Raw genomic sequence first — 18,119 nt, 5'->3', positions numbered from 1 at the left:
GTGCACTATCTCTAAAACTACTGCTATTAGACATTAATTGGTTAAAATGAGTTTTTGTTCAGGCTGTCCAATTGAATGGAAGTCAATGCAATGTCCTGAGAAGAAAAGCTGCACAAACCCGTATGTGTATGTGTGCGATAGAGTTGATGTCCTTAATCTGTTAATCTCTCTCTCTTTGTCTGTCCTTGAACATGCTACGTTTGTTCAAGGTATGACTAATAGCTTTTGTTTGCTGAACAAATAGTTTTTAACCAAAGTAAATAAATGTACTACACAGCTCGAGTGGTTGATTAGAAGTTATTTTGATGCGTTTCTTTTCATGCGAGTGAGCAGAACGGCTGTTAAATGAAGTCACAGCGAAGAGAATATGCAAAGAACTGCAGAATCCTGGACTGTAAATGTGTATGCGCTCTGATTTTGAGTGTGTGTGTGCTTTTGTGTCTGTGTACGCAGGCTCTGCTGTACTTCATCCACGTCATGGACCACATCACGGTGAAGGAGTACGTGATGGTTTATTTCCACACGCTGACGGGCGAGCACAACCACCTGAACGCCGACTTCCTCAAAAACCTCTACGACATTGTCGACGCCAAGTCAGTCTGACATTTTTATTTTTTTTTTACACTGTACTCTTATTACGGTTATTAAGTCAAATGTCATATAAACCCTACACCTGAATGTATTCTGGGATGTTTTACATGTGCAAAATTTTCTACCAATTTCTTTGACATTTTCCACTCACTGGACTCCTCATTTTGAGTCAGAGTGCCACACATGTGAGGTTACAGAGAAGGTTAATCACATTAGACATTAGCTCAGCTCCCCTTGTTTGAGGTCTTTCTCCCTTCCGTCCGTCTCATCCCGATGCCACACACAGTGATTGAGTAGGAAAACTCCGGCGCTGTTATTGGTTTAACCTCCCGCCCACCCAAGGGCACGGACTTTAATGTTCTGTGCTGTATGTTCTGGGTTTGCAGTGCACATTAACGTCATTTGGCTAACTCTCCTGGCCGGAGCTCATCTTTAGTCTTTTAAGGGCCAGAATTTTACAAACAGGAGGAGCATGAAGGATTTTATCTTTTCTTTTTTTTTTTTTTAGAAAATTGCTCCAGATGTAGCCCTAACATCTGACAGACTTTAACAGCTTCCTGGTATTTTGTCGTTTAAAGTCATTTTGACATTAAGTCCCAACAGTTGCTAAATGTTAATACGACACCAAAGTGCAAAATGAGGACTCACTCCTTAGTGTCCGATGATTATCTGGGTATGATCCTCTTTGAAGCTTGGTTGTCATTTGACCGTCGTTTGACCGCCTTTATTTGGCTTCTCGCTTGCCGCTAATCTGAATATGCTGACTCGTGCAAGTGCACCGAGGTTCAGATGCATTGCTCATGCTACGGTGACACAGCCAAAGATACAGTGTTTAGATTTTTTTCTGGGGGGAGAAACCAAAAAGAGCTTTGAAGTGCTTTTGTTTCGTTGTAGATTCTGGAAATCTGGAGGGCACATTTGGAGCAGGAAACTCAAACTTGGAGTGATGTATTGGCTGTGACTCATCCTTATCTGAGGGTCAGAAGCTTCATCCTTGTACTGGAGTAGCTCTGGTTAGTTAGGCCTTTCCTTTTCATAAGGATCAATCCTGACAGGTTGAGGGTTGGGGTTCCCTTGAGGAAGGTACCCAACCCTCAAAGCTCCCCAGCACTTCTCACAGCTTCTAGTTCTAGGACGGGACAAAAGCAGAGAACAAATTCCCCTATGGAAATTAATAAAGTACACAAAAGGAAAAAGAAAGAAACCTGAATAGCATAAATTCTCTTGTCTTATCCATACAGAAAAATGTAAACCGCCAAAACCAAACTGCTGTACAGTAGTAACGCAAAACATCTAAGAAAATAAAACACAAACAAAGCACATGCATATCATATTCAAATTGTGAAACAAAACACAAGATGCACATAGAAATAACTCACAATGCATGGAAGACCATGGAGAACAGATGCATTTTTTTGAAGTGCAGCGGCAATTCATTCCACAAATCGGGAGCTGGGACCCGAAAGCCTGATCCCGCCCCAAGCCGTGTTTTCAGGACGCCAAAGGGCAGCAACTGATCAGCTGAGTTTGGAAAGAGAGGGATGCTGGAGCACTTAGAGGCAAACAATAACGTCTTGGAATGGATTCTATAGCGTGCTGGGAACCGATGGAGGGTTTGGACGAGCTGATGGCGAGCAGTGGAAGCCTGGCTAACCCCAACGTAAAGAGTTTCTGTTTGCCGTAATTGAAGAAAGATGGTTTTTGAGGGCCATAAACGGTCTCCTAAGTGTAAACAGAAAGTAGAAAAAGCATAGGTTTTTAAAACACACACACTTCAAGGCACACTGTAAGATTTATTTAGATTCCAAATCCCTTTATTTTACATAAATAAAAGGAAATATTTACAATAATCGTGCTGGGTCAGCAGTCCTATACCTACTGTACTACTCGATATGTGGACAACTTCTCACCTCCAAACACTGAGCACATGCAGTCCAGGCCTCCACCCTTCATCCACATGAGAGATTCTTTTGAGATGTCCGCTTTTGTTTAGGATTCTGACAGGGCTGAAGTTGTCACATGTGCGGCATTTTCACTTCAAATGCCTCGGACACATGGACACAATTCGGCATTTGTATGTTTGGCTCAATACCAGCCTAACACTGCATCTCATTGTTTTGCAAGCTGCTATAAAGGCCTCCATAGAAAAATATTTTCGTGGCGCTAAAATGGAAGCCACAGCGTCCAAATGAAAACCACAGTCGTTTACAGTTCAACACACCAGCACAGTTCTGTATTGTTTAGAATATTACTTCAAACTTCAAACTCACTTATGGCTCCATTATTTTTAACACTACATGCGATGAAGCATCGTTTGAACGCACTTAAAGCACTGGCTTCATTTAACCAGTGGGCTGCCGTCATGGAAACCATGACATTTGAGGATGTTTTTTGTTCAGAAGATTAGGTTGGTCTCAACATTTTTAGCACAAAACATCACAGGCACGCAAGGTGAACTTTGACCTCACCTCTGCACAGTCCACAAAGTTTTCTTGTGCAAGGAAGGGTGGTTTACAGTGGGGTAAATAGGTCAAGCAAAGTCAGCTTTGTTATTTGTTTCATTTTCTACGCACTCTAGTCAAAATTCTTCTCTCGTATTCCCTCTTATAAACAGTAGAACAGTATTTTTCTCACCACCAGAGGAAGCTCACGGACCACTGCGCCATGGGCCGTAGACTGTCATTTTTATGTTTTAAGATTTATGTTTTAACAGAGCCACTGTAATATTATAACATTTAGTGAAAAGCTGTCGGAGCTTCCTCCTGTTGTCAGTAATTTCCATCCTATTCTACTGAGTGCAGGGTTCCCACAGATCCTTGAAATCCATGAAAGTGGGACATTGAAAGTGCTTGAGTTTTGTGCAAGAAGGAAGTTAAGTTGATATGTAGTTAAATGTCTCCCTTGTTTGTTACGACACCAAATGCTATTTCATGCCCTGCATTTCTTGATGTACTTATATTCGGCCGAAACAGAACAAACGTCAAGTCGTAATTACTAACAGTGTTGTGGACATTGTCCACGGTCTCACTCCTCCGTTTATTCCATGCCATGAATAACAATGAGCGAGTAACGTGAAACAAGAGAGAGCAAATGACGTGATGCCTGGGAAATGCAAATTCCAAGATCTGTCTCACCAAAGAAAATTACAAACACTGGCTTTGCCCAAGATCCCGAGGACAATCACTTGTCCAGATGCAGAGCGTGCTGCAAATCAATAAAAGTGGACGCCATGGGCGAAGCGGTCCATAAAATTGAAAGAATTAGTCCTGGAAAGTCCTTAAAGTCCTCGAATTGTGATGGCAACCAAGGTGTGGGAACCCTGTTAGGGCTGTATTTGATGAATACTCCCAAAGCTAGCAGCACTATCAATGAAGTAATAACTATTAATACATTTGGACTTGATTTTTGGAAAAGGTGACAGACCTAGGCCAGAAAGTATGAGGTGTGAGTAAAGCAGAAAGTATGAGGTGTGAGTAAAGCATTCGTTTTCCTTAGTTTGTCTACTTTGGTTGAAGATAGAGGGTCTCGTTTCACTCTCTGCCGCCAACCTTTTCCTTCTACTCGTTGGTGTGGAAAGTCTGCTCTTAAGAACATGTGTAGTTGCAAAAAGTTTTGGGTTTTCTTTTGTGTGTTTTTGAAAACAATGTTTTTGCCGTGAACTTTGCAAATTCTTCTCGACATCTCATGCAGAACTTCACAAAGCGTCGTACGTCATACTTGTGCCTCTTGACAGAGTGAATCTGTTCACATCTACAAGAGCTGCCCCTCTTCTAACTTGACCCTGCTGCTGCTGCCGCCGCATCATCGCTGAATGGAAACAGAATCCAGATAGATGGATATAATATGGTTTCGACTGTTGGCTTGTTTGTAAGCTATTTTGTTATCAATCGCTCTAGATGTTTGTCAGGAGAGCAACAATTGAATCCACACGTTCAACAATTATGTTGCTGTGTTTAAATCACTGACACAGAACGTGCTGTTGCACAGAGTACTAGCACAAAACTTGGAGATTTCTATCGAGAAAACTTGCACAGGAACTTCACGACTCAATGCAGGTTCTACTTCAGGTTAAGAGGAAAGTTTTGAGTAACCACAACCAACACATTTCCTGTGTTGGTGGGAAACTCCTTTATTCTTCTGTATTCTATTCAGTTCTCCGTGATCTGTCATTGACTTGGTTTCACTACGACTTTGCTGAACTGGTTTTCTGACCAAAAAGTTTCAGTAGTTGATATTCTAGGCATTGACAATCGTCTGATGTCATGTGCACTTATCACACAATGATGAATTAAAAAAAAAATGGACCAATCATTAAAGTATGACACATAAACTGTTATGACTGCAGATACTGTCAGTCAGCTTCCTCTTTCACTGAAAAAGGAAACCCCATTCAGTCATACACGATAACTCTGACTGCTGCTGCACTACAATTTTCTGATTCGTCATAGCTGTGGCTCAGGGCAAAATGCTAATTACTGTTGGTCGCCAATGTTATTTTAGTATTTTTAGTTCCACAAAGTCACCGTAACCCACTGTGGCATTTTAGTTTTGGCTCATTAAACCTTTTCATGAGTAGAATGGACTCTGGTTGGACTGCAGTCAACCACCGACCAGCTGATTTTAAAATTAAAAAGCTGAAGTTGGTTGGTTTCTTGTTGTTATTCTTTTCTCTTTGATATTGCACTTTGGCTCTTTTTGACCTTTTAATCCGTGATTGTTTCTTCTACAACCATTCCTGTTGACGGTTGACAGTATAAAGCATCATCACAAAGGCACAGTTCAGTTGTATAATTTCATCTGTCTCCAGTGATCCAGTTTGCATGCGGAGAGAGCACTAAGTACCAACTGTTCTCACTTGGCTTTAAAGTGCGCCCTGGATGAGTCTCCTGTGACCACATTATGATCGGCTAAGCTTCCAATGCCGTGTATTCAAATTCACATTGACATCATGTCTGTTCACGAGAACAAAATGAAGGTTTTATATATCAAATCTGGCTGTACAAATGTGTCTGATCATGTCAGCGTGTTTGTGTGTGTCGGTGTGCTCAAGTGACAGGGAGAGGAAAAAGTTGACAGGCAAAGCTGAGTGGAACAGAGCTCTACTTGTGTTGCTGTAACATGAAATTAGATTTCACCAGTAAAAAAAGACATGATATGATGATCAGTGTTAATATTGTGTGAAAGGTGGTATCTAATTTGTCAGGTTACGTTCATGTATGCTCATTCAAACCATCTCCAAAAGGCTTTTTTGATCAGGACCAATTTGGGAACATTCGGATGTAACTAAAAATGATTTTCATATTCGATTAGTCAAGTACTTGTTTGGTCCTTAAAATGCCCAAACCTGGAAATGATGATGTTCTCAAATGTCTTGTTTTGTCCACAATCCCAAAATGATTCAGTTTAAAGGATTTCTTTGTTACACGGAGCAAAGAAACCAGACCACAATCACATTTCAGAAGCTGAAAAATCAGAAATCGATCAATAATCGATGAATGAGATCACTCAAGACATATGTTAATTCCACGTCTGACCGAGGTCACACTCAAACCCTTATCTTCTGGAACTTATTAAAAAAATACACGTTTTCAAGCTTACAGTTTCTAAAATTGTGATTAGTTGCCAAGTGTTATTTCTCGGTTTTCCCCCCACTTTTAAGCCATTTGTGCTCTTTCTGGCTTTGCGGAGCTCTGTCGATTCACAAAGGCAATGGAACCACTAACCTAAGCCTGGCATGTACTGCTTGTTTAACCCATCGCACCATTGATTGCCTGCAGATGCATTTTGGCTCCAGAAAAACCACCAACAAACCCTAAGCCAAACATGGACACGGAAACTGTTTCCAAAACTGTCTGGCTAAGTGGGGAGATTGATTAGTTTCTCCGGGAGAGTTTAAGAGGTTGATTATTATGTTTTTGTCCCCTCTGGGTCCAGTGCTGGACCGGAGCAGAAGTCCTGCGTCAGGGCAATTTTTACTCCTGATTCACTTTAGAGTCGGTTTGTCCAGTAAAAGACCGGGTTCTTCCCTTTACTGGCAAACTGTGTGTTATTATATGAACACATGCCGTCTATCCCGCGCCAGATAACCAAATATGTGTGCGTGTTTGAGGCCGCGACGTTGAAGACTGTCACTAATATGGCAGCATACCACTGCAGCAAAGTGAAGCGCCAAGTCTGTACCGGGAATATTCAGTTACTTGAATTTGAACGCAACAGCTGATATTTGTTTGGAGATCCGTTTTTTAATCTCTGTTTTGGTTACTTCACATTTCTGTTGGAGCCAGATTCGCCCTCAAGCTCGGGGGTTTTATTTTTGAGCTGCCGCAGTCACAGGGGGATTCTTGAAGCAGGGGAAACAGTTGGTGGATCGCACGGTTCAGGGAGATTTTCTCCAGTCGTTGGGGGAAATCGCTGGTTTCACTGGTTCAAACTGGCTTGTGAAGTAGTTTAGAAACGGTGGACGTCCACGTTAACTGGGAAGGAGTTTTAGTGTCTTACAATTTCATTAGTTTGTGTTATGAAGGTAGATTGGTGCACCATCTGTAGTTTTGGGACCAGAACCAGTGTTGAAGGTAAAGCTCTAACAAGTTAAGCTCACTTCTCACCTCTGGTCATGAGCTCAGGCTATGAGATCATGGAGACAAATGACTAACTTGAGTTTCCCCCCCAACAAGCTGATCGGGTCTGATTAGGAACAGGTTCAGGTCCACATTTGAGCTCAAAGGTCTGAGAGAAATCCTTGTAAATCCTGCTATTACTGCTTTCAATTGCCTGTTACTAAAACGTTGCAGGAACTGTGGCACTGAAGGGGGAAAAAGTCCGGGGTTAAATCAAACCCTCGTGGAAGTGCACGCTCTGTGGAAGTTATTGATATTTTTAACTGATTGAAAAGTATGGGGCGAAAATAAAAGAGAAGTCAAAGAGTTCGAAAATGTTGTTTCATGTCTCCCGAAATCACAAAATGAAGTTGAACATCTTTCATCCGCAGTCCAAAAATATTTCACATGGAGCAAAAAAACAGAAAATATTGACATGTTATAAGGAGCTGAAAATCAGATAATTTTGATTATTTGAAAAAAACCAAAAAAAAAACACTCTGGATTATCAGAGTAGTCCATCTGTTAATACTTGATTTTTTGTTGCTGCCCTACATTGATCTACATTCACAGCATCGACACCAGACTGTTACATAAGATATATTGCACAAAGACATTCTTGCTTTACGCATCTTCCACACCCTGCACACACACACACACACACACACACGTGTGAGATGAAGGTCAGTGTGTTGCAGCCGTGAATGGGAGCAGGTTTGTGTTTGTGTTTGTGTCTGTGCGGTGAATCCACTCTGATGACAGGTCTGGAGCAGGTTTGTGTTTTCTGGGATGTCACCTCACACTTAACTGTCACCTCAAACACAGCGTGTCATCTGTTCCAGAAGATTAATCCCCTCACACTTCATCTTTGTCATTCACTCACTCACTCCCTTGTGTGGTGTACATCAGGGAGAGTGGAGTTATTATTGTCATAACGTTACTGTAAGCATTTTTTGTTTCTCTCTCGTTTATGTGTTGCAGGTTTAAAAAGAATCTAAAGGCCTTCTACTTTGTACATCCAACATTTCGATCTAAGGTAAGATTGTGGATTTTCATCAAATCACAAAGTGGAATTTAATTCCAAACAGCCTCAGAGTCATCGTGATGGTTAAATGTCTTGTTGTGGGAAGATTGGGGGATGTCTCCACTCCTTCTACTGCCTGTTACTGCCCTTTTCCACTATGGCTGTAGCTCGCCTCGCCTTGCCTCGCTTCGGCACGGAACAGTTTAGGCTGGTTTTCCACGACAAAAAAAGTACCTACTTAACGTGGGTGGAGTCATCACTGCACGGCTGCATGAACTCAACATGAAACTCCTGTGACCTCGTTTTTACACACGACACAAAAACTAGTGACTTGTAAAGCAGTTGTTTTCAGTGTATCGAATCATTAGAATCAGTTCATTAAAACTGACCGGAACACAGACCCCGTCTGACACAGTCACTGGACTGAAATACAGCAGATAGCTTTGTTTGCGCTTGAAACCTCACCAGACAGTACTAAAAAAAGTACCTGGTACCAGGTATTATGCAAGTGGAAACGCAACTTTGCCGTGTCAAGGCGAGGCGAGTCGGTGGAAACATGGCATTAGTGGGGAAAAAAAACTGACTAAGAGTCCTTAGAATCAGGAGGTCTCATGAGAAACACGTATTACTTCACGGCACTACACACACACAACCACTAGCCAGGCACTGGCTATAAGATCGAGGCAGTGAGGATAAAGAGGTTAGGGTTAGGATGGATGGTTACGGTGGTGTTGTAGAATGATGTACCCTGAAACTGTAGAGCTCCGTAGAGAAAAATGCAACATCATCAGAGATTATTATTATAATAACAACAATAATAATAATATTAATACATTTTATTTACAAGCGCCTTTGAAAACACTCAAGGTCACTTTACAAAGAGCCCTCAAATGGTTTCAAGAAATGTCTTCACACAAACAAAAAACCCTTAAAACATCTCTAAACACCCTAGTATTTATATATTTATGCCAAACCTGTATGTGATGCTGTAACGCAGCCAGAGAAATACACCAAAAAACAGAGAAGAAGATGTGGAGTATGTGCATGAAGCTTTTCAAGCTGTGTACAAACTCCGAACACAAGAAGAAGACGACGACGATGGGCTATGACATCACATTTGTTCTCTTGTGTTTTGACCATTGGTGGATCAGTGTTTTCAGCTCTTAACAGGTGTAGTTTTATATTTCCATTAATGCTCTTGCAAGAGCAGGAATAAAAGTTGATAGAACTTTTAGTTATGGCACTATAGTTGTTATTGTTCATTTTTTTTCCACCTATCGATTGAATGTAATGTCCAAAAATCTCGAGCATCGTGCAGCCTTGGTGGAGTTGTGTGCTTTGTAAGTTTCTTTACTGTCAACTCTAATCACTGTATTTATTCTTGGGCATCATAAAATTGTCATTAGGAGTAATCTAGTTTGTGTCTTTATTAAGTTGCTTGTTAATTTCGTGTTTGTTCTCGTCACTTACGGCGAGATTGATATCTCGCTCACACAAAGTTACAATCGGACACCATCTATAATTCATTAATTAAATGTCATTTCCTCCAGGTCTCGACATGGTTCTTCACCACTTTCACTGTGTCGGGGATGAAGGAAAAAGTCTGCTACCTGGACAACCTGCGGCAGCTCTTCACCTGCGTCAGACCCGAGCAGATCGACATTCCTCCCTTCGTCCTGGAGTACGACGCACGGGTGAGCGCTGTCACACACCGTCATCATCATCCACAGACACATGCACAGAGATAAAGGGAGAACTTTCCCTCCATTTGGAATTTCCCTCACCTTTTAGATTATTAATGTCATGTATTTTTAATCATAGATGGTAAATGTGATAACTTCTTGACCTTTTTTTGGTGCTTTTCTACAACAACCAGACTAAAACTGAAGTTTCTGTTTATAAATGATGTGGGAACTTCTCATATAAACAAAACTAAAACCAAGTCAGGGACTGACCCACCTTTGAAATTGAAGAGTTTGCATCTTCACCTCCACTTTAGCATTTTTTTGAACTGTGTTTGCAGGTGGTCACAGACACACACACACACACACAAGCCTACAATTTGAAGCAACTGTACGGCTTCACATCTGCTTCGCGGGCTTATTGTGTTTTTTTAAAGTAAACCTCACGCTGATCGCACTGCATGCTCACATCTAAACACTCAGAACGTGTTTATGCTTGTGATTTTTTTATTTTTATTCTCGGGGTCGGCTACACAAGTCATTATCTTGTTTTGATAAAAAAGTTTCGATGCGATGGAAACCAGAGAAGCCGCAACAATCAGTTCATTTTTTGCGTCTAATGAAACGTTGGATCATCAGTTATCAGTGGCTTTGATTGTGGACAACATGGTTACTCAGAAAAGCATTAGCGTTGATTCTTGTGTGCCAAAGTGTTTCAAGACTGCTCTGAATGCAACGCGGCTTCTTTCTTTTAACAAAGGAAATTCTGGCTCTTATGTGAAAGCTCTTAAGATGCTTGGAAAATATTATTTTGATGTTTCGTGACCTCTGACAGTCTGACAGACAGTCACCTGAGTCTGTGTTTTTAGTCTGTGGTGGTTCATAGTTTGTCTTGGCTCACAGAAAGGGTGTCTTTTCTCGTTAGATCTTGGACGAGGACCGAGAATTATTTAGTTAAAACGCTCAGCACAAAATCCGCACGAGGTACAATTAAGTCATTTTGATGTGATTTTAATCAGTGGTGAATTAAATGTGGTTGAGCCAAATATGCCATCAAGAAATATTTGCTGCCTTTTTTTTTTAAGTCTGTTGCAATTTATTCACAGTGAAATTAGTTATTCATGTGTTATTCTTGCACCAGGCTCTTTGAAATCAATCACCTTTAAGTCATTTTGGCGACAGTTGAGCAAATAAAAACGATATTATCGCGAACCAACTGGCAAAAGCACTCACTGGACGTGTCTCACTCACTGCTGGCAGCTACAACTCATTCGCTCCGTCCTTCAAGGCCGTGTCACGGGTTTAATCAAAGTCTAAATATTGGTCGTGTACATGAAAACGAAAGAGTGACGATTTGATGTTTTTCCAAAAATAACATTTCAAGGGCTTCCAAAAAACTCCACATGTTCCATTCCCCACAGCCATCAGCACACCAAATAAACCAAACATTATATAATGCTGCGACATGCCAAAAGAGCAGTAATGCAGTAGTGCTGCCATCCGTCCTACGAGCACTTTAAATGTTAACACTCTCATTTATGGCTTTTAAATTAGCACTTGCTATGTTTGCACGCACAACTGAGTCAGGCGATCTGACAAGTCGCCGAGTCCGAGTATACGTGCGGTGTGTGTGTCGGACTCCGCCTCCCTAGATGGCGCTGTATCTCACTGTAAGCTAGTGCTGTTGAATCAGTTTCCTGTTGAGCTTCGACGTCACAGACAAACAAGAATGTTTAGTTCCTTTAGTCGTCTCTGCATCAGTCCAACAGTGGGTCGTCTCCGCAGTCCAAAAAGTCCCACAATAACTTCAAGGTCCCTGTAACATAGGGGTGGGAATCACATGATACCTCACGTTACGTTACGTTACGTTACGTTACGTTACGTTACGTTACGTTACGCTACGTTACGTTACGTTACGTTACGTTACGTTACGTTACGTTACGTTACGTTACGTTACGTTGCGTTGCTTTTTTATATTTTATATTTGCACTGGTGTCTCGATTATCGTACCGCATGAGGTCTGAAGTTCAAACTGAGCTTTAGTATGAGGGAGGAGTTGCACACTTTAGCTTTAATAGTAAAATAGCTCTTGGAACAGTGGAGTCGGTGTTATATGTGTTTCACATTATTCTTTAGACTTCAGACTTTTAAGAAAAAAAAAGAAAATAATGCAGCTGGAGTCCAGATTTTGAAGGAGCTTTAAGGATGTTAGTATTTAGCTCGGGCTGAACGGTGTTGGACTCGCAGCTCCCGCAGGGGTTTATAATGAAAGGGATAATCAGATATTACAGTGTCCGTCTAAGAATAGACATCACATGGAATGCTGAGAGTCGGTGTTTCAGCTTCTCAAATGTGAAAATCTTGTTGTTTTTACGTTTGAAAAGTGAATAATTTTGTTTTGTGAACAAAAGAAATCATCGATTTTGAAAAATAATCTGTAGTTGCAGTTGCTGATATGTATATGTATGTATAATCATCACAAACTGTGATAACCTTCAAAAATCAACACCTGTGAGCCGCTGTTACCCAGAAACCGTCTCCTCTGCTGCGCTGCATTAACAGCGTGGGCAGCATCCAGGAAATACCGATTCATTCTCTTTGTTTCACTAAAATATGAGCCGACAGGATATTTATTACACTTTCAGTACACACATTACTTTTTACGCACACGCTGTGAGCACACTACAGAGTACATATATACATGTATATATATATAAATGATTCTGTCAGGGCAGAGTGTTAATGGGATCGTTTTGTCAACATTAAAAATGACGATAATGAGCCTACACGGCTATTTTTTTGCATAAATCTGCAGCTGCTTTCACTTTTACAGCTTTAAAAGTGATTTGCAGCTCGTTTTGTCGTTGACTTGTTGCTCTAGTTCACTCTTACTTTTGTAATGACATCATTTTAATCCAAAATAGCTCAAAAGTTCTGGTGTGTGTCCCCTCTCCCTGAAGCAAAGATTGAATACAAGTCACTTCTGTGTTGATAAAGTGTAAAATCTGGTTATTGCTGGTCACAAAGTGTTGTAAAAAATTCCACTCCATCAGCACTGGCTGTGTCTTGTAGTATCTCAGTCTCACCTGTAACACACTGATAAGCAGCGTGAGAGAATCACAGGTGAGTCCAGAGGTCCACACGCGCCTTTTGTCGTCTTTTTTTGTGTGAAAGTGCAGCGAAGAGATGAAGATAAAACCAAAAATCTGCTGCATCGCTGGGAATTTCAAACGCGTGTCTCATATACAACTCACCAAAGACTTTTGGTCCATTCTTGTCATAAATTGAAGTTTGTCAAAACCCCACAAAAACCACATCTTTGGAAAAACATTGAATATATAAATTCAGATTAAATGACTCAGCAGTGCAGGTGTGTTTTTATCAGCTTTGTCTCCATTCCATTTTTTTTTTTTACTGGCAGTGGACGTGGTTCTCAAACTGCGGTTCTTTCCTCTTGTGGCTGCGACTATATAATCTACCGGTGTATGTGATCAGAGTGGATCTGTGTAGATTAAACGAATAACAAAATAATTAGTCACCTTATCTCTCGCTCCATCTTAATCTAATACCAGTGTGTGAAGTATGTGTGAGGAAGAGGAGGATGAGAGAATTAATCTGCCTCCTGTGAAAAGTCTCTAGCTGACTTACACCACTGTATTTTAACCCTTTTTTCCATGACTATGTTAAAACATATATATATATACAGAGGTGTTAAGAATGTGCCTTATATCCCTCTTTTTCAACACAACCTATAGACAGTCAGTGAAAAATATATAATTATATAAAAAAAAAAACTCTATGTAAGATTGTTATGAAAATATTTATCAATTAAGTAAAAAGAAATAACCTGTTCTACACCATTGTCACGCCATTGTTTGTGCTCCGCCTCAGGTGAACGGACCATACCGCCCCGCCCACTCCTCCGGTCTGTGACGCCCACATCAGGAGCGTCTCCGCCGGGACGAGGAGGCGGTGACGGCCTGTCAGACGGGATGACAGGTTAGCGTTGTGTGGTCTGACCTCGTCACCTCCTCGTCGAGAACCCCGCGGCGAGGCGGAGGAAACGCGCTCTCCCTTTGTTTCGCTCTCGGCTGGAAAAAAAAAAGGGAGAAAATGAACAGTGGCAGCCCTCACTCAGCCAGCGACATCTGGCCCGGTAAGCGGTCATTCGCATTCACCACAAGACTATTTGTGGACCTGGTTTGGGTTTCTGGATTATGCCTTACACTAAGAGTTCCCATTCAGCAGTTTCCTCAAACATCCCTAAATATGAAGTGTCATGTCGAGCCTGACATTTGCTCAGACTGTACGACCGTATCCGATGTCCTCGACCTTAACCGTCCTCCTGCATCATCGGGCTTCTGTCAAAGCCCGGACACTGGAGGAAGAATCTGCCTGGATTCACACGTGATCTCGCTCGCTCGCTCGCTCTCTCTCTCTCTCTCTGTCTCTGCGAACCTTTTAATCGCGTCACTCTGGACGATTTAAAGTCTGAGATTTTTTGGGGTACGACTTTCTTGACACGGGACGTTTTCGCCTCTCTGTTCCCCGTAGCTTTACTTTCATCACAATCTTTATTTTATTTTATCCATTTTTCAACTTAAAGGAATAGTTTGACATTTAGGGTAATACATACTCATTAGGCTAAAGCTAAAATCACTTTAGTCTTTTGTTATTTTACAGGGTTCCCACAGGTCCTTGAAATCCTTGAAAGTGTGTGAATTTGAAAATCGACCTCAATAGACATGAGTCATTGAAAGTGCTTGAAAATAGTTTGATATTTAGGTAAATGTGCCCTGCGTTACGTTAAGTCGTAATTACTATCTTACTGATGTGAGAGTCCGTGCAGAACAATGAGCGTGTAAAGTTAAAACGAGAGCAAATGACGACGTGATGCCTGGGAAATTAAAATTCCAAAGATCGACTTTGACCGAGATCCCAAGGACAATCAAGTGGGAAGAAGAAGCTCTCGTGTTGGATTTGAGGGGAATCGGTCCTGGAAAGTTCTTGAAAAGTACTCAAATTTGATGTCAACCAAGGTGTGGGAACCCTGATTTTAATGAAGACTAAAAGAAGACATCACAGCAAACTAGAGTTTGAAAAAAGTTCTTTATTATTTAACCAACAAGTATTATATTGTTCATCTGATACCTGAGAACAAATGTTTTATTTACCAAAAAAAAAGCTAATTCGGCTGCAACAACTAATCAATTCGGCAACTATTTTGTTAATTCATTCATTTGATGAATTGTGTTTTTTTTTTATAGGTTTCTTTGCGCCATATAACAAAGAAAGCATGACATTACTTAATAATAATAATGGTTTGTGGATGAAAAAAGACATTTAATAACGTCATTTCAAGGTTTTGGAACAATCAATCAACATTTTCTGTCATTTTATGGACCAAACAACTCACCGATTAACTCGAGAGACTAATCGAAAGTTAGTTGCGGCTCTAAAAAAAAACTTCAAAATTGAAATCCACACACTTACATACGTTTTGATTTAAGCTTTGAAGTCAAAGTACAGAAACCTTGGTGTACAGCCCACCATTTTCCTAAAATGTGTCGCTCCTTCTGTTTTACGAGCACATTTCAGACTCCGCTTTAGCTTCGATTCTCGATTAACAAAGTGTCCTTGTCTCAAGAAATGCTGGACAGTTTTGGCCCATTCTGACTCTCACTCACCACTTTGTTTTAAAGGTACACAATGTGTGTTTTCAAATCAAAACAAAGAACACTTTTTTAAAATCCAATCACGCTCTTGTTTTGAAGGGACACAGGTTTGTTTGTTTGTTTTTGTTTTAATTTAATTGCACAGTTTGCTCTACTTTTCTTGTTGTTTCCACTATCCACTAGTTGTCATTGATATTAGATGTAATTAGGATTATTTCGACACTGTTCACTTTAGTTTATCGGTGCATGATCTGATGCGGCAATTCCTGTTTCCTCTTTGAGCCCCAGAGTCAAGGGTTGAACCTGCACGTCTGCGGTGATTCCACACGTCCCTGAGACCTAGACCAAGACCTTGTATATCTTAATTTATTTTAATTGTGCTGTCAGGAACACCTTTTTTCTTTTTTTGGCAAAGCCCTTAATGACAGAGATTAACCGGATTAATAAATCAAACCCTGCACCATCACAAAGGTCATGTGAAAACACCACACAGCTCATTTAATAGTGGTCAAAATAAGAAGTAGGAGACGTATTTTTCTATCATTGAAAGGAGGCAAAATAAAAAGGTTTCAGTTCCACAAAATCCCCGTCTCACTTTTTACAAAACACTCATAAATATATGTATATATATAAATATAAACAATCACCGATGAGCCAAATTTTAACTTTCTGCAAAGTAAATGACTTTTTTTTCTTTTTTTTTTACTAATTTGTTGTGATGAATGCTAATGATTTACAGGAAGTGACATCATCGATGTCAGGTGTGTTGTCTTTTCTTTTTTTAAAAAACAACTTTTCCCTTTGATGAATTAAAATGATTTTTTTTGTTAATGTGTTTTTTTTTTCCAGTTTTTATTTTGACTTTAACTTATGGTAGAAACTGATGCTGAGAGAACAAAGGCAATAAAGTTGTGTAACTATCATTTCTATTCATCCCAGTGCTGTCGAAGACTCGTCTGTTTGTCTTCAACATTTCTGCAGATTAGCCGGGTTTTATGTCAAATTTTATGCAAAATTCAAAATTTATGCACATTAACCCCTGAAAAATGACTGCAAATCACGGATAGAATAATCACCTGAAGAATAACAACAGGTTCCTCGTTGGGAACACGAGCCACAGGTTGAAAACGCGCCCCTTTTCTTCTTCCTCGTCCGCTTCATGTTTTCACAGCAACACAATTTCACGATGTTATCGTTTAAATAGCCATAAATATCTGTAGCAAACCTTATATAACCGTATATTTTTACTACGACCATAACTTTGTCACTGTTGTTTTTCCCTCTTCCTGTCACTCGTTTAAGTCTGTGACGTAAAACCACTTTAATGGCTTTAGTGCAACAGATGTGCAAATGTGCTCCAAATTTCACTCCAAATAACTTCAAATAAACACTTTTTACATGTATTTCTTTTAGAGTTGAAGCAACAAAGAAACGGGAAAATTACAAACAACATAGAAACTTAAATAATTGAATATTTTGAAGATTGTAACAACAGCTTTTCCATTTTTCCACTCTTTAGCACTTTCTCTTACACTTGTTGTGATTCTTGGCTCCCTGTGACACTGCAAATTTTCCCTTATGTGGCACGAATAAAGGAATATCTTCACTTATCTTAATGACATAAAACAGAAGTCAGAAACATAAAAACCAAACTGTGGTTCACCATTCTGGTGTACAAAGATACAAAGATAAACCTACTTTTTATTTATAAAACACCTCTGTGTTCCACTGTTGTTTTTTAAAAAGTCTTTAACCTAACTTAAATCCGTTAAACATGTATGTGTGCGTGCAGCATGTGATCCATGGCAGTTAAAATGCATTTTAATACAGTCCACACTTTCAAATGAAACGACTGGACACGAGAGACACTTAAAGAGAAAAGTGGTTTCCCAGCAGAGACGATACTAAGAAGGAAAAAAACGTGTAAACTCTGAAGATACTGTGCTCCCGCTCAGGCAAAATCGCTTACAGCTGATGAATGAATGAATGAACTAATAGCGAGTGTGAGCCAAGAGCACGTCGTAGGAATCTGCACTTACATGTTGACAGTTCTGTGAAGAGGAAATTCTCCCAACAGCGTTTTCCCTGGAAGGTGTTTTTAAAGATGACTGGAGGATTCAGAGAAACTCCAGTGGAGTTCAAGTATTGTAACATATCAGAGTGAAAGTGTCACCGTTTCACTCCACTGATGAAACACCAGCAACAAAAAAAACTAAAATTACTCCACAACAACCTTCCAAGACTGTACATCAAGTGATTTTAAAAGATCACTAGTTGTCTTTAACTTTCCCAGACCGTTTACTGTGTTTCCATCATGATACGGTTCAGTTTGGTAAAGTACGGTACGGTTTGGAATGGGTCAGGTCTTGCTTTTCGACTGAGAACAGGACGTTTACTCGGTAGGCGCGGCGTCACGTCATACCGGTGTGACGACATGAAACGGGACGGAGCAGACGACAACGGAGGACATTTGTCCTGCTCGGTTTGTGGCTGTTTGTCTATGGAATATTAAATAAACAAAATATTAAATTAATAAACACTTTTTAAGAAG

At 40.3% G+C, this 18,119-nt stretch overlaps 1 protein-coding gene across 1 annotated transcript in view; it reads left to right on the top strand.

Moving 5' to 3' along the window:
* gdap2 (ganglioside induced differentiation associated protein 2) overlaps window positions 1-16,501 on the top strand; it is a 38,460-nt gene extending 21,959 nt beyond the window's left edge. The window contains exons 11-14 of the mRNA XM_058622714.1: window positions 454-593; window positions 8,169-8,223; window positions 9,762-9,905; window positions 13,785-16,501. Of these exons, the coding sequence (XP_058478697.1) occupies window positions 454-593; window positions 8,169-8,223; window positions 9,762-9,905; window positions 13,785-13,826 (381 nt within the window). The 3' untranslated portion in view covers window positions 13,827-16,501. The remainder of the gene's footprint in view (window positions 1-453; window positions 594-8,168; window positions 8,224-9,761; window positions 9,906-13,784) is intronic.
* Window positions 16,502-18,119: the final 1,618 nt, after the last annotated feature.

This window comes from Solea solea, chromosome 2 (assembly GCF_958295425.1).
Source record: "Solea solea chromosome 2, fSolSol10.1, whole genome shotgun sequence".
Taxonomy (NCBI): domain Eukaryota; kingdom Metazoa; phylum Chordata; class Actinopteri; order Pleuronectiformes; family Soleidae; genus Solea; species Solea solea.
The sequence above is the reverse complement of the archived record's forward strand: the minus strand, read 5'-3'. Positions and strand labels throughout refer to the sequence as shown.